Here is a 17,081-nt window from a genome sequence, read left to right on the forward strand (position 1 = left end):
CTTTATACTTTGAGGAAATATTTCTGTTAAAATCCGTTATATCGTATACATCAACTTGTTTTTTCTCCCTCTCTTCATCTCAAAAGAAGTAACATTCCTGTATTCCAGCATGTATTATACGAGATGAGAATTGGAGCAGAAAAGCTAAAGTTAAAAACTTTTCTATCAACTTTTTCTCCTGTAATCCTCTGTAACTTTGCAGTGAAGATGCGTAGTTTTGAAGCTCGGCCATGAAAGAATAAATTTGTTCAAATAAGGTAGTAGGAGACAAATATTCGATATTGATAATATGATGATGTGTATATTTTTTATACTTTAAACTGTGATTACATACCATTTGATTCAGAAAAAATCACATGCGTATTTAAAAAGGACAGGTAATGGTTGATATCACGCCGTCTGTTACCGAGAATTCATAGCGGAATAAGCAAACATTGGGATATTTTAAAAAAAATTTTGCTAAAATACATTTATTTTTCTTTCCTCTATTTGCAAAATTTAAATTTTAAACTGTGATTACATACCATTGGATTTAGAAAACTCACATGCTTATGAAAAAAACGAAAGGTAATGGGTAATATCACACCGTCTAGTAAGGAGAATCTATAGCGGAAGTAAGCAAACATTAGGATATTTAAAGAATTTTGGTAAGATAAATTTGTTTTTCTTTCCTTTTTTTGCGGAATTGTGTACGGATCTAGCAGTCGTATTGCCGGAAAAATTGAATTGATTCAGTCAACTTCACAACTTTGGAGCGGAAGTACATCCTTTTACCTAGAAAACGGCGGGTACTCAACAGCGGTTCTAAATGGGAATGAAAGACTGCCGTGATAGCGAAGAGAGCCGTAAGTGCAAAAATGAAGTTTTGAGAAAACGGGCTCAGAAGCTTCTGACAAGATCATTTTATTGAAAGAAGCCTCCGTTCTTTGTCAAATTGCCACTAATCGTCCGGAAGACTCCTAGAAATCGTATGGATGATTAAAAATCGACTGATTTTATTTCCATTACATAAAAAGGGTATTTTTCATTTTCATGCTAGGTTATTGTTAGGCAAGACAGCCGTAAGTGCTATCTTCTGCATGCTTTCGTGGTTGCGTTTTGGACGCACAACAAACACATTTTCAGGTTAGAAATTGGCAGAAGAGGGCGGCACTTTACTGGAAAGCACTGTTTTCATTGGCTCTCATGCATCTACGGCTGTCTTGAAAAAAAAACTGTGTCATTTTTTGTGCACTTACGGCTTTACATACGTCTCGTTTTCATTAAATTAGGATGAATTTTGCTGTTTTAGCTGTCTCAGTAATTTCATCTAAAAGAGTTTAGACGAATTTTGAAGATGACTCGATTTCGAAAATTTTGCACTTACGGCTCTCTTCGCTATCGCGGCAGAAGAGCAGATAAAACGGTTCAAATTTTAGGTCTGGGGCAGTTCAAATCATCGCCGATGTTGAGGCCAAGTTGGATCACGTCCGCTTTTTCTTCGATGCTGTAGGGCCTAGATAAATCACCCTTCAGGTCTCTGTCCATTCCGCTCGAAGTCAAAACTGCATTGTACAAGGCATCCAAAACTGATTTCGCCCCTTTCTCGAAAGCCTCCATTTTTTGATCATTTGCGTGGGTTAGCTCTCGAACGCGTCGTGTAAAGAATCGTTTTTTCTCAGCGATAGATTTAGTTTCTAACTCCGGGACTGGTAAAAGACGGTTTGCCTGTTATGTTTGTTTTTCAGCAACTAATTAAAAACAAGGAAAAATATTAACATTGTTCAAAGAATGTGCAATAGAATCTTAAAAGTTACAGTGTTTTTTCTTTCTGTTGCAGATTGAATTATTGAGAGGGGTATCTAGGTGAAATGGCATGTGAGGCAATGCTAATGCTGCTAAGATTGTGCAATTTTTCGAAGCATTACACTGGGGAAAAAAACACATTGGATCTAGAGTCCAGACTCTTGAAAACATTGACAAGAAAACGGATTCTTGATTCAATCAGATTTAAGCTTAAATCAAGAACCAAGCCTCTTAATTTGAGCGGATTTCCTTTTGATTTAAGCTTAAATCTGATTGAATCAAGAGTCCGTTTTCTTGTCGATGTTTTCAAGAGTCTGGACTCTAGATCCAATGTGTTTTTTTTTCCAGTGTAGTAGCGAATGAAATTAATTCACATCCAACTTACTTTCACGCAATAGTGAGGAAACTCCAAAGCGTATCTAAAAAATCGTCCGAGAGGTTTGAAATAGGTTAGCTTAGATGAAGAACCAAGCCGCACAATGTTAGCAGCACTGGAGGCCTTATACGTCCTTTTACCGAAAAAGTCTTAGCTTCATGACGAAGCATGTGACAGCTGATTGATTGAAGCTATTATGGATGTTAAATAGACCGCGTTAAGCAGAAAGGAACCAAGCCACATCAGCTATTGCCAAATTTAACCGGGCAATTTGATTTTTTACAAGATATCGTTTGTGCGGATTCCTTTGAATATTGTGAGGAATTACCTCTGTGCTATGTTGAAAATTCATTGAAATTTGCACAAAAATCCGCACAACCGTTTTCATGTAAAATATTAAATTGCCCAGTTAAATTCGGCGATGGCTGATGTGGCTTGATTCCTTTCTGCTAAACGCGGTCCAAATACGCTGAAGTCCAAAAACATTTTTATAAAAGCCAATAATGATTTGAAATTTCGACCCGCTGTTTTTGAGAGTAATAAAGGCAGCGTTCGGTACCAAAGAATAAAAATCTATACCGATGGCTGATGAGCGAAACCATGTATCTCCGTTTGCGCTGCTGCAGACTTCCTGCCATACTTCATTTTTTCTTTGAAAAACAAGTCTACGTAATATAAATTTCTTAAAAATTTTTGCCTACATTTTTTTTCTACTGACAGATCACTCTGTATAAATTAAGCTAAAACGTTTGACTGTTCTTCTCCAAAAAAATAAAAAAGGAGCATTTTAAAACACCGTAATGGAGGCACGGGGTTTCGCACTATAGTCATCTATATTCTGGGGCCAAATTCGGCCTGCACACTGAAAAAAAAATTCTCGGCGTTTTTACCAAGGTTCGTTGGTACCTTTACCACCTCACTTTTTTTACTAATTATTGGTAATTTTACCAAGATTGATAAGCCTACCTAAAAACCGGTATTTTTTCTGTTTTTTTCAGGTAAGAATACCACTTTTATTGATAATCAATTTCCGGTATTTTTGCCATTTTATCTCGGTAATTCTACCACAGTCGATAGTAAATATTGGCGTTTTTACTAAGGTCCAGTAAAATTACCGAAAAAGTTCAATAATTTTACCGAAATTTCTCGGTAAAATTACCAATTCCATAAATGGTAATTTTACCAAGAAAAAACTGGGATCAAATAGAACCCTGAATTCTTCTTAATTTCACCCTTTTTTAGTAAATACACCGTGATTTTTTTTTCAGTGAGTATCGCGCTTTTTGTGTAATTAGACTTGATTTTGAGGAATATGTTTTCAGTACGGGCTTATAGTAAAACCTCCCATGGGCTGATTGTTGAAATTGGTAGACAACGCTATAGACAAAGAAGACAAAAGAGAGATGGAGGGATCTTATTGGTGGAAGCTGGCGATTGCAATGGACAAGGAAGAGACTAACTATATCGGCAACCACATGAGACCCTACACTGCCTGCTAAGAAAGAACGTCGTACGAGCATTCGAGAGTTGCAAAATTTCCCTGGATAAAACGTTTGTTTTTGAGGAAAGTTCTGCGTTGTCTCCTTGGAATTTTCAGATATTTCATATCAAGGTCCGAACAAAATTTTCTGAAAAATTTGAAGAAAAATATTCATTCCCAGTATAAATTCGTATTTTATTAGAGGTAATCTGCGGCGACGCCTGATGGTTCATAAGGCATCTTCCCTTATCAAGGAAGTATAGTTAGTTCATCATTTCCACCATTAGTCAGTAGGAACCAACCATTTCAATAAATTTGATCGCTGGATACTGCCTCTGTCTTCTTTGTCTATCGCTTTGTCTATCAATTTCAACAATCAGCCCGCTGGTGAAGCATTCGAAAATGGTGTTGCCAATCACTTACCGGAGCGATGATTTCTGCCTCTAAATGAGGGAAGACTGTTTTCGACTTGTACTCGGCGGAATTTATCCACTCTCTAAGAGTAGCATCAACAGGAGGCCTTTCAGCAATGAACTTCTTGAACTGATAGTACTGGTTGCAGAGACTGGCGCGGAGCTTGTGTTGAGTCCACTCTATCTCAGAGCTCAACATTACCTCGTAATTCCTCCAAGCGTTGCTTGCTAAAAGAGGGAAGCACGAAATTGAATCGGAGCAGTGGGCTGAGTGTTGAAATTGATAGACAAGGCGATAGACAAAGAAGACTTAGGAAGTATGGGGAGATCCCATTGGTTGAAATAGTTGGTTCTTATAGACTAAGGGAGAAAATGATGAAATATCTCAAGGGCCTACATTCAGCATAACTTTATCTCCAGGTCTTTACTTGATAGCATTCGTATTAGCATAGTATAGCATAGTATTCGTATTCTCTGACGGAAGGGCGTATCCCGACTTCCGCATGAGCCCTAGAAAGCATGGATTTATATGTATCACAAGGCTCATGTAGAAATTAAGATACGTCATTACGCCAAAAGAACGACGATTTGACATGCCTCTGCTTCTCACAAACCCTGGTAAAAATTGGCGATAGGAGCTGCGTTTCAAAATACCATAGGAGTTCTTATAGCCGACTGAAGAAGGCTATTGAAAATCAAATAGCTGGCTGTAGAAAGCGGAGCAAATCATATAGCCGGGCCTTACGAAGCTATAAAAAAAGTATACAGTCGAGCTATCTATACTATAAGCTCCGAGACCTCCTAATTTTGCGAAACTGGTAACGCTTAGTTCCAGCGTTCTACCGGGCCGATTTTCATGATTTTTGCGGCTATCGACTGGCATTTGTCTCTAGATAAGCCAACTCTTTTCAGATTTTCAAAATATGGCCCAGGTTTTTTTATATTAAATGGTAAAGTTGCGAATTCTCCCATTTAAACAATGTAAATTTATATTTTTTGTCATAGTTCGTTTGAGCGTTCTACCGGGCCGATTTCCAAGTTTTTTGCGGTAATCGACGGGTAATTGGCCCTAGATGAGCCCGCTCTATTCAGATTTTGGAAATAGGACCCAGGTTTTTTTACAATCACGTTATAAAAGTGAGTGAATTTTCAGAATGCTCCGAGACTGCTACCGCTATGCGCGGGAGGATGCGCAGTGGTCGAGGAGGTTGCGCAGTAGCTGTGTAGCCTGCGCATCAGCTCTACACTTATCTACACAAGATTCGCATTATTTTCCCCATGACGAGCGGTGGCCGAGTCGTCATAGACGTCGGAAGCGTCAACATTGCTCAAAGTGTGGGTTCGATCCCCGTCTCCCGATGATCTTAATTATTACCTGATTATCAATGTTCGTTGTTTTACTGCAATATTTCATCAAGCAGTCATTCCAAAACGCGTCTTTTAGACTTCAAAAAAAAATTTGTGTTTCTTTATTCATCAAAACCAAAAATTATTTCATTCTAAAAGTAAAGTATACCTCATATCGTAATTTTTTGGGGGAAAAATAAATTTAACATCGATAGGAGGGTAAAAATAGGGCCGCGAAGCGGCCCATTGATGGCGCGGAGCGCCTTCAGGGGGTTGGGCCGCGTAGCGGCCAGGGGGCGTAGCCCCCTAGTAGTTCCTATCGCCGGGCTGTACACTTTATCGCCATTGGCTATAAAAGGCTATAAGAAGTTGTGTAGAAATTCGTGTGCTTTGGAAATCATTAAGTTTGATACGGAACTACCTTGATATTTACAAAACGCACATTATATTTTCCTTTAAATCATATTTTTTTTTCATCAATTAAAATCAGAGCAATCCATATAGAGTGTGCAAACATTTCAAAATCATGAGTTGAAAAACGCTGACTCCGCGAGATAAATATTAAAGCGGAGCGGAGCGGCGACACATTGGCGCCTACAAACCTAACAGGGATACTCCACGCATTGCGCAATGCGTGAAGTATCCCTGTTAGGTTTGTAGGCGCCAATGCGCGTTTCGCGCTCTCTGCTCGCCCGCCGCGCCGCAGCGTGCCACGGCGTCTGAAGCAACTATTTCGCGCCAGTGCACACCCAATCGGAAATTTGACCTTGGTACAAGCTTAGTATGACATTTTTTCACATTTGAATAGAGTTGCCAAGCTTATCTTGCTAATGTTCCCACAATGTTAGCAGGACATTTATTTTACCTCTGGGACAAGCTTGAGCCCAAAGATTGTGCCAAGGTTAGGTTTGTAAGACTGCTCCAAGCCTATCCTGACAATATTGCCACAATATTGGTGGGACATTATTTTACTTCCGAGACAAACTTGGATATTCAATATTGTGACAACGTTATGTTAATAATATTGCTCCAAGCTTGTTCAGCGGATATTGTGATCATGATGTTGCCATAGACTTGATGTTAAAATATTGCCATAGTATTGGCAGGATATTTATTTTACCTCTGAGACAAGCTTGGATTTCCAATCTTACCTCTGAGGCAAGGTAGGCGATAGAACGCCGTATTACCTGCCGTCCTCGCGGAAGAAATTTCTAGCGTCGCAATGCCTAATGTAGGCATACGGAACATTGGAGTGCCGAGGAACCTTCCTAAGTCAGCTACTTTCTTGGCTGCTTGCACTGGCTGAAGTATTCAACTTGGATCCCACTTGTAACGGGCACTGCCCAGGCGAAACGAGAACCAGCCCCATTGACGGGGCGGCCGCGCGCGGACCGTTGCCAAAAAGCTCCATTTGAGCCCTTGGCCTAAGAATATCGGTAAGATGGGTTAGACGCCTATGGATCATGTGCCTATTACGTCAAAAAGCGAAAGGTCGCAGTTTTTGCCCTTTAATTTGCCCTTAAAGGGACCGCAACGGCAGATCCGCGGCGAGCGCGCCCTGGTGGCGGAAATAGCAAACGCGGTCGAATTGTGCTCGCCGCGCACAATATTGTGTTAATCTTATGACAATATTAGAAACAGAAGCCTAAAATGTTTATTTTCTTAATCTTGTGACAATGTTAAAGTGCGAATATTACCACAATGTTGTAAAAATAATGTTAGCATAATATCAATTCAGCAGTTTTAGATATCCAATATTGTGTCAATATTATGACAATATTACGAACAGAAGCCTGTTATGTTTGTTGTTCTAACGTTAATTGAATGTTAACATAATAACAATACCGCAGTATCACAGAGATAACATCGTCTCGATATTATTTTAGCAATTTTGTTTTCCTAATATTGTGTCAATATTGTGTCAATATTATAAGCAGAAGCCTATGTTCAGTATTTTTTTTAATAATGTGCCAATGTTAAAACTAACATATTACTGCAATATTGAAAACATAACTCTACGACAGTATTAGTTTACCAATATTGTATAACCAATATTGTGACAACATTGTGACAATCTTGGAATCACCGAGCACCACCTGACGTTGGATTTCTAATGTTGCTAATATTGGTGCAATATTAAAATACTAAGGTTATATATCCAGTATTGATGGTATATTGTACCAAGATTCTCAGGCCAACCTTACTGTTGAAATATGCTCACAATCTCGCTAAGGTTGCCACAATATTATTCCGATCTGCCCAAGGTCAAATTTCCGATTGGGCACTATCATAAGAAATTGAAGGCCCTCCAACATATTAAGAATGACAGGCATCCTTCAAGGGTACGGAGCTTTCCTCGCAAAATAAATCAAGATACTACGGCACAAAAAGAGAGCGGTAGTCCAAAAACTCAGTAAGTCCTAGTATCCGTATTTAGTAATAACGTTTGGCATAAAATTTATCGTCTAGCTGTCGCTTAATCGCCATCGGCTATAAAAGGCTTTAAGAAATTGTGCAACCGGCTTTAGAAGCTATTGAAAATCTTACAGCCAGCTTTATGTCTATGATATTTTGGAACACAGATTCTACTGCCAATTTTTACCAGGGAAGTAAATGAACAATTATCTAAAAAGAAAAGAACTCATTGTCATGTTATTTCCTTTAATTGCGTTCTCATATTCAAATGAAAAATTCAGGTATCCGTAAGCATGTAAAATTTAAACAATTTAAAAATTTTCGAAAATTTAAAAACTTTTGAAACAAACTTTAAAATCACTCACTTACAGAAACGTTTTCAATTTTCGAAGTTTCTTTTAAAAGTTTTTAAATTTTCGTAAATATTTAAAATTTTTAAATTTTACATACTTAACAACTTGTGTAGTGATTGAAACTCCTGTATATCTCATCCATGAGCATTAAATATAGAATGACTTGAGCAAATATTATTGACTGATGTGCTGGAAAAAATATCACGGAATCGGGCAAAGTAATTCAAAAGGGCGGTAAGGAACATTTTCAGGAAAACAGAGCCTAGGTTGGTATTGAGGTTCATGTAGAAACATTTTTTCCCATAAAATATCCCTTTTTACTCATTGAAAATAAATACGGCTTTCCTTTTTTCCTCCTTTTGTATTTTGCTCTTTTAGAATATTCACCACTACACTCACGATGGGAATAGGAGCTTGTCATTGCTTGAATTTTAGTGAGTGCCGCATTTTCATTCGGCGTTGCACGTTCCAAATTTTTATCGAGGGTGGTTTCAATGGAGGTCGCAGTGCTTTCGATAGACTTGAGTTCTTGCTCAGGCGTATTTACGTTAACACCTTGAATGGGACTGCCGCACTGTTAAAAGATAAAATTTGGACAGGATTATTCCGAATATTTGGTCTAAAAAACCGTTCTCGTAATGTTGAGCTATAGTTAACTAGGGGGCTACGGCCCCTGACCTCTTTGCGGTCTATACCCTCCAGTGCTTCGCGCCTCAAGCGACAAGCAGTACGCGCACGGAAAAAAACGGATTGCTGATACAACAATTCGTCGTCTCCCGGGCGAAAGAACGTAACTCCATTTCAATGTTGCCAAATTTCCCCTCGCAAATTGCCTATTTATCAAGAGAATCTTGAGCATTTCTAACTGAAAATTTCCCTAATTATTCTCTAGATTCCAAGCAAAAAGTAGAAATATTTTGGATACAAATTGCTTGCGTGAATTTTTGTGAAATAAATTAATTGTTTGAGTCAATTTGGCAACCTTGGAATGGAGTTACGTTCTTTCGTGCGGGAAACGACGAATTGAATCGTTAAAACAAATGTCCAACATGTTTCAAATGTACATTTTACAATAGTAAAAAACTAGTTTAACTCCACTGCGTAATACAAATATTATAACTCCTGAGTGACTCAAATTGCATAGACGCTGGATCGAAGGAGAACTGGAATCTCTGATGTGTTTGATGCAATAGTGTTGAACTGAGACACCAGAGTATGATGCAACTAGTTTGTCTCCTTATTTGTCTCCTTAGTGGCTCAAATTGCATAACCGTGCTAATGAAGAAAAACCGAGTTTCCTCTTTAAATTCCTATACTCCCTTGAACCAGGCCATGGTATTAAAAAAGACAGTGGTTGAAGACTTTACCAGGGATGCTAAATGGAATACTTTGGAACTGAGAATTGTTAAGAGAATACAGTGTTGCATTTTTGCAATTTAGCTATTCCCACATCCAAAAGAGGGTTGGAGGGGAAAATTAGCCCCGGATATTTTAGTGTCGCGGCCCCAGCCAGAGAGAGAACTCGGAGGACCAGGCCAATCTACCGAAGGGATTGTGGGCGCTCTCAGAGTCGCGATGACGTCATAAGACAGTCGGTGCGGGTTTCATCAGCGAGCGCCCGGGAGAAAAGAGAGAGAGAATGGGAGTATCTGGTGTACTCAAACGTGCAAGAGAGAGAAGAGAGCATCCACATTTGGCGTGCTCAACAAGAGAGAGAAAGAAAAGGGAGCATCCACATTTGGCGTGCTCAAAAAGAGAGAGAAAGAAAAGGGAGCATCCACATTTGGCGTGCTCAAAAGGAGAGAGAAAGAAAAGGGAGCATCCACATTTGGCGTGCTCAAAAAGAGAGAGAACGAGAGGAGAGCATCCACATTTGGCGTGCTCTAGAGTGAGAGAGAGCAAGAGGAGAGCATCCACATTTGGCGTGCTCTAGTGAGTCAGAGAGAGAGAGAGATGAACATCCACAATTGGCGTGTTCGAGGGAGAGAGAGTGAGAGAGATGAGCATCCAATCAGGCGTGCTCGAGGGGGAGAGAGAGAGAGAGATGAGCATCCAATCAGGCGTGCTCGAGAGAGAGAGAGAGTGTAGCAAAACTGCAGGGAGACAGTAAGTACTAGCGTGAAGTCTATGAGACAGAGCGTGGCAGAGTGCCGTGTAGTCCAAGGGACTGAGAGTGGCAGAGTGGCGATGACCAACTGATGTGGCCGAGTATATATAAGAGTGGTTGCATAACCGCTGAGATGATGGAAAATTCCGTTACATAACGCACTTATGTAACGAAGGTGGCCGACACGTGGAGGCGCACGTGCCGAGAATCGATGGAAAGTTCCGTTGCATAACCGCTTATGCAACTTTCGTGGACCGCACGTGGCCCAACACGTGCCGCATGCGCCGTCCTTGACGCGGTGCGAGAAAAAATCATACAAGAAAAAATGCTATGAAAACGATACGAAAAGTCAGGGTTTTTCAAACCCAAAAGAACTAACTGCTAGTTCACAGAACGAAAAAGGGGCCTCGCCCCGACATTTAGATTGTATGGAAGATATCAATATACGGTATTCTCTCGCTATAACGACACTATCATTAAAATGAAAATCTCTCTTTTGCGAAATAATCGCCCAGTCCCTTGAACGATTTTCTCGCTATAACGACACTCATCAAAACGAAAATCTCTCTTTTGCGAGGGGATCGCCATCGCCCGGTCCCTTGCCGATTCGTCATAGCGAGAGTGTAGAGTCCCTTTGTACCCAGAGTTAAGACAACTCGATTATCAGCTGACTGGCAGCCGGCCTTGACTGGCCATGGAGACACAAACGAGTGCACCCAAACGAACGATATTGAGGGATAAGGATCAGGAATCCTGCGATGTCTGTCACACAAAAACAACAACATACATACAAATTGCTCAATTAAAAAGAAAATGAGATTGGTTTGTGAATAATTTCTTAATCTATTTTAATTTTGGATCGATGAAAATAACGATTTACTCTTGATAAACCACAATTAGGTAATATTTTCATTATTTTTGTTCACATTCGAGTCACCGCCATCTTGGTGCACTCGTTTGTGGCTCCATGAGCGAGAACCAATAGGATTGGATTTTCTTTTGGCCACTTTCAGCCCAACCAAAAGTGAGTTGTCGTAACTCTGGGTATAAAGGGACTCTACAAGAGAGTGCGTAGTTAAAGTGCAAAACCATTTGTGTTTCTTCATTCGCAACATTGCAGACTTCCTGTCATACTGTATTTTTTAAATAGAAAACTACTTAACGGTAATTCTTTGAAACTGCCGTGATTTTTTTTTCTCTGTGCGAAGGAAATTCTGCATAAACCTGAAGGAATGATGTCAATTTGTTCTCCTTTAAAAAAATTACACGGAGGCGGAGATTTTCAGACACTGCAAACGAGATATGTGATTGTGGACTTACGCCGCGCCGTCGATACGGTCTTTATCAATGCATGGCAAATGCAAATATTAACACGCCGGTCAATAAAATCTTGTCTAGACACGTGTGTTTCGGCGGGTTGGCATTGTACATAATGAAAATTGCCCGTGGGCTGTTTGTTGAAATCGGTGGACGAAGCGTTAGACGAAGAAGACATTAGGGAGTATGGAGCGATGTTATTGGTTGAAACGGGGTGGCCCCTATAGACTAAGGAAGAAAATGATGGACAAACTATAGCGTCTCTCGCAGGCTGCTGTTAATTAGTCTATTACCTACCTCCTTTGTCCATTGCAACAACCCACATCCACCAATAGGATCCCTCCATACCTCTGGTGTCTTCTTTGTCTATAGCTTTGTCTACAGTTTAAACAATCAGCCCGCTGGCACCTTAGTGCGCAAGAGCTGGATGGAAGGACTCCTACAAAATGTTCATCTGTGCCGTAGTATCGTTTTTAAAGTGGGGAGCATTAAAAAACGCATATTTTTCTCGCAGCTGGTGAAGTTAGGAGTGTATTCCAGACTTTCCCGATCCACTAATCGTGATTTTTGAGCCAGTTTTTGTAAAATCAAACTTTCCTCTTTGCTCTAGCTGAAATTTGCTGCATGTTCATTGTATGAGTAACAAAGAAAACAAATTTAAAGATTGTGACGTGAAACTTCGTAGGTGGATCCAGCAATTTGGCAAAACCGGTTTTTCTCCTTTAAACCCCGTGCTAAATATTCGATTCTTGTCATCTCTTCACCTGACCCCTCCACGAATCGATAAGTTCTCATAGGTTTAAATGGAGGAAAGACGATGTATCGATTCTTTTCGGAGCAGCCGGTCCCTCCAAGAATCGATACATTTATATAGGTTTAAATGTAGAAAAGGCAATGTTGCCAATTTGCTTACACTGACCTGGAGCACAACCAGTACCGCAAACGCGAAAGCCACGTTCCCTTCAGCACCCACATTGTAAATAGATAACTTTAGGATGTAACTCAAAATCTCACCTGGTGCTGCAAATATATATGTCTGCTTCATCAAAAGCTGGGTAGGAATCTATGACGTAGGTTGTTTTCCAGTTTTGACCCTGATTTTTTTTTTACTCGTTCTGAAACGGAAGGATAGACTTCCTGGTATCCTATATTTTCCCTGTTTCATCACCCGAGTGCCAAGTCTATGAGTACAGAACATGGTAATTGATTTAAAAAAATCGAGCTACAAAGAAATAAAAAAGCCAAAAATAAATTTAAAAAGTAATATTTCAAACTACACGGAGATGAGACATTTTTTTCTCGATTTTTTTTAAAATCAATTACCATGTTCTATGCAGCTCAGCCAGCCAAATTTAGCATTAAAATGTATCTATGGGTACATTTGGACCGAGTTTATTAGAAAGGAGCCAACCCACATTCTTGAAAAAATTCAGTTAGGAACGTTTTTGAGTTCTAATAGCCGTATATTTTCTCCTGCCAAAAACTGAAAGTCGAAAAACAGAAAATAATTCGTGGAAGGAGGGTTTAAAGTTTATTTTTTACATTGGGCCTTATGCAGGAATAAAGCTTCAAACCTCTTTTCTCAGTTCCAACTTAATGTGGATTGGTTCCTTTCTGATGAACTCGGTCCATTGACGACTATACATTTTGCAATTAAGAACTACAATTCCGGGCTCATTCGTAAAAGCAATCATGTGCACATGGACATTAAAAGTAAATACGTCGTTTCTAAATTGGCCATGATATTGTTGTTCCAAATTGCCAAAAGCAGTTAAACTGATTCTTAATTTAACTTCAGTTAAACTTTGCAACAGAATCGTTGCATACATTCATTCTCGAGCCACATTATCACATGGCGCGCAGAATTCATTTCCGTTTTGTACAATTTGTAAACTAGGCATGTCTGAACTTAATTGAGAGATGGAAATATCACTCATGGTGTCATGCTTATACCCCATCGATTCTGATAAGTTATCGTCACTGGTACCCTGGAAGTGATCTACTTTTATGCGGAACTTTCTGCTAATAGTTAGAATCATTCCTCGTGAATCATAGCATGTTCCATCACAAAACTTAGTATGAGCTTCACATCAAAAGATATTCATGAGAATCAGGTGGATATGGGTTCAGCAAATGTATATGAATCATCATTCCATGCTTTTAGGAGCCAACATCGGTAGACACGCATTGTTCATCTAGTGGAAATGTTCCCAAGGTTACTTGCAAAGCTATTCCGCTTAAATCAAATGAGACTCATTGAACTGAGTATTTCGCAAAAACACATTGCGGCGTTGAAGACTTCTAGTCATAATTTGTTTTTCAAATGAGAAAACTACTCCATGTTGACTCTCAAAAACTTCCCTGAATCCTCCCCCTAAAAATTATTTTGTGCAAAGGATGTGTCCCATTAAGGAGGGTATTTTGGTCCTAACTTTGCGGTCGAAAATTGAAACAGCTTAGAATAATGTCATGTATGGTCAAGACTCTTAATCATCTAACCTGTGAGAACTTGCCCTTATTTGAGGTGTTTTTGAAAGGTTTTTGCCTGATTTACCAGCGCAAAGTAGTGAAGTTTTGCAGTTTTCTCGAATAATTGCTCATTTTCGGTCCTAAATTAGATTGTTTATGTATGAGCACAAGCGACTACCACTTTCATATTCGAATATGTTAATCTTTCGTACACCCATTACAACATATTTAAAGGAGAGAGTGGTAGTCGCTTGTGCTCATACATGAACAATCTAATTTAGGACCGAAAGTGAGCAATTTTTCGAGAAAACTGCAAAACTTCACTACTTTGCGCTGATAAATCAGATAAAAACCTTTCAAAAACACCTCAAAAAAGGACAAGTTCTCACAGGGTAGATGATTAAGAGTCGATTTGACCATACATGACATTATTCTTAGCTGTTTCAATTTCCGACCAAAGTTAGGGCCAAAATACCCTCCTTAATGGGACACATCCTTTCCGCCGCCATTTCATTTTTTTACAGAGAAATTGTTGGTTGAATCTGTTTTACAATGTCCTTGAATTTTGTCGGCAGTTATAGGACATTTCGTCAACAATTTTTCGTCTGCGCACCTGTTTTTTCTGGTAGTTTACGTCCACGCGATACTGTGCAACACCTCTGTTGTGAAGTAGTTGCTTGAAGCGCCGCGCCATGGCGGGCGAGGGCGATCAGCGTGACACGCGCATTGGCGCCTACAAACCTAACAGGGATACTTCACGCATTGCGCAATGCGTGAAGTATCCATGTTAGGTTTGTAGGCGCCGGTGCGCGTGCCGCTCCGCTCTACGTATGGCTCGAATATTTAAACTCGCAGAGTCAACGTTCCTTAATTCAAATACCCTCCTTAATAGGACACATTCTTTTAAGCCTTAATGTAGGTTCGTTCTTTTTTAATTAAATAAAATAGGAGGAGAGAATTTGAAACACCGCAATTGAAATACCTGTTTTTGCAGTTTCAAATGCATTATGGATTAGAAGGGCACGAAGTAAAGCGGTAAAGCTCGCTCGGCTTTCACCGCAAATGAATCTTCATGGCTAAACTTAGAGACTACAACGAATCGGCTTACGTAGTTGGATAATTTCTGTGTCATTTTTTTTTCTGATCGGAAAACTACTAAACCGAAATCCTAGAAATTTTAAATAATTTTCCGTCTTCATTGAAATGAGATCCTCTAAGACTTCAAGCGACCGTGTTAATTTTTTCCCCAGCGGGAACATCAACGATTTAACTCACTCTTGTGTAGTGTTTTTGAGTATTCGAGCTATTTGAATTACAAGGGGGCTCTGTCCCCTGGCCGCTACGCGGCCCAACCCCCGGAGCGCTTTCTACGATTTCGCAGGCCGCGACCCCCAAAGGTCGCTTCGCGGCCTGCGAAATAATCGAAATCACTCGTTGGTGGTTAATGAGCAGTTAATATTAATTGAATAACAAAACGATGCCCTGGTAAAAATTGGCGATAAGAGCTGCGTTTCAAAATACCATAGGAATTCTTATAGCCGACTAAAAAAGGCTGCAGAAAATCATACAGCTAGCTGTAGAATGCGGAGAAAATCATACTACCGGGCTATACGAAGCGATAAAAAGTTATGCAGCCGGGCTATAGTTCCCATCGCCGGGCTTTACACTTTATCGCCTGGCTGTTGCTTTTTCGCCATCGATTATAAAAGGCTTTAAGAAATTGTGTGGAAATTCGTGTGCTTTGGAAATCATCAAGTTTAATACGGAACCACCTTAATATTTACAAAACACACATTATATTTTCCTTTAATACATATTTTTTTTCATCAATTAAAATGAGAATAATCCATACAGGATGTACAAACATTTCAAAATCATGAGTTGAATAACGCTGACTCTGCCAGATTAAATATTAGAGCCTAACACAAAGCGGAGCGGCGACGCACTGGCGCCTACAAACCTAACAAGGATACTTCACGCATTGCGCAACGCGTGAAGTATTCCCGTAAGGCTTGTAGGCGCCAGTGCGTGTTTTGCGCTCTCTGCTCGCCCGCTGCGCCGCTTGAAGCAACTATTTTACACCAGACGTATTGCACAGTATCATACGAAACTGAAGGCGTTCTAATATATTAATAACTAGTCGTGATTAGCTCGCTTTGCGAGCTGACACGTCTAGCCGGGGAGTGCCCCTGGACCCCAGTTCTACGCTTCGCGACGAACTTGCGACTCGCTCCGCGAGTCGCCACCGCCCCGCACAGTTTTTAACATTAATGAGGAGATAACATCTATGTCTTAATCTTCTTTTTCACCAATTTTTATAGAAATTGATGTTCTAGGAGTCCGGACCGCGTTTTCGTGCAGGGCCGCCATCTTGGATTTGGAAGTGTTGAAAATCTGACCAAAAATTCGAGTTTCCCGTCGAAAAGTACCCCCGGATACCGAGTTTCACGAAAATCGATATAACAGGAGCCGACTTAGCATTTTAGGCCACGGCCGCCATCTTGGATTTTGAAATTTTGAAAATCTGACCAAAAATTCGAGTTTCCCGTCGAAAAGTACCCCCGGCTTCTAAGTTTCACGAAAATCCGTTGAAAAATACCTCCTAAAACCTTATATTTCGTCTGTAAGGCAGTGACGTCACTCAACAGGATTGAACCTGTTCGGCGCGATGCGCGTAAACAACCGCGTATCTCCAATGTAATACTATATGGAGAAATAACTTTTCGCTCTTGCGGGCATCCGAGGCAGCGGATTTGAATGGGAATAATTTTAATCAACTCCTCATTACAATAGCTAAGCGTGTACCAATTTTAAAGGAAATCGCTTTGGCCAATTTTTATCTAGGGGGGGCAGAGTGAGTGGGAACAGCAGCTTTATATAGAGTAAAAAAATAAAATAAAATGGCAGGCATCCATCAAAAGTACGGAGCTTTCCTCGCAAAATAAATTAAGATACTACGGCCTAAAAAGAGAGCAGTATTCCAAAAACTCACTAAGTCCTAGCATCCGTAATTAGTAAC

General features: G+C 40.0%; 1 protein-coding gene across 2 annotated transcripts; it reads right to left on the reverse strand.

Annotated features, from left to right (window-relative positions):
* Nucleotides 1–285: 285 nt before the first annotated feature.
* LOC109035767 (uncharacterized) lies at nt 286–12,653 on the reverse strand. Of its 2 annotated transcripts, none has more exons than XM_019049514.2 (4): nt 12,513–12,653; nt 8,569–8,743; nt 4,065–4,282; nt 286–1,730 (listed from the first exon to the last, which is right to left on the reverse strand). In XM_019049514.2, the coding sequence occupies exons 1-4, from the start codon at nt 12,636–12,638 to the stop codon at nt 1,677–1,679; spliced, it is 573 nt and encodes a 190-aa protein (XP_018905059.2). In that variant the 5' UTR covers nt 12,639–12,653; the 3' UTR covers nt 286–1,676. The 2 variants fall into 2 exon arrangements, with proteins under 2 accessions (XP_018905059.2, XP_072160163.1); XM_072304062.1 differs by having other exon boundaries at nt 12,507–12,653.
* Nucleotides 12,654–17,081: the final 4,428 nt, after the last annotated feature.

Source organism: Bemisia tabaci, chromosome 9 (genome assembly GCF_918797505.1).
Source record: "Bemisia tabaci chromosome 9, PGI_BMITA_v3".
NCBI classification, from domain to species: domain Eukaryota; kingdom Metazoa; phylum Arthropoda; class Insecta; order Hemiptera; family Aleyrodidae; genus Bemisia; species Bemisia tabaci.

Excerpts from the sequence above, each read along its gene's own strand:
- LOC109035767 (XM_072304062.1), bottom strand. The coding sequence starts at position 12,638 with ATGAAGCAGACATATATATTTGCAGCACCAGGTGAGATTTTGAGTTAC. Across the intron at positions 4,283-8,568 it reads GACAAGCTCCTATTCCCATC|CAAGCAACGCTTGGAGGAAT; the intron begins GTGAGTGTAGTG and ends TCCCTCTTTTAG. Across the intron at positions 1,731-4,064 it reads AGGCAGAAATCATCGCTCCG|TTGCTGAAAAACAAACATAA; the intron begins GTAAGTGATTGG and ends GTTTTTAATTAG.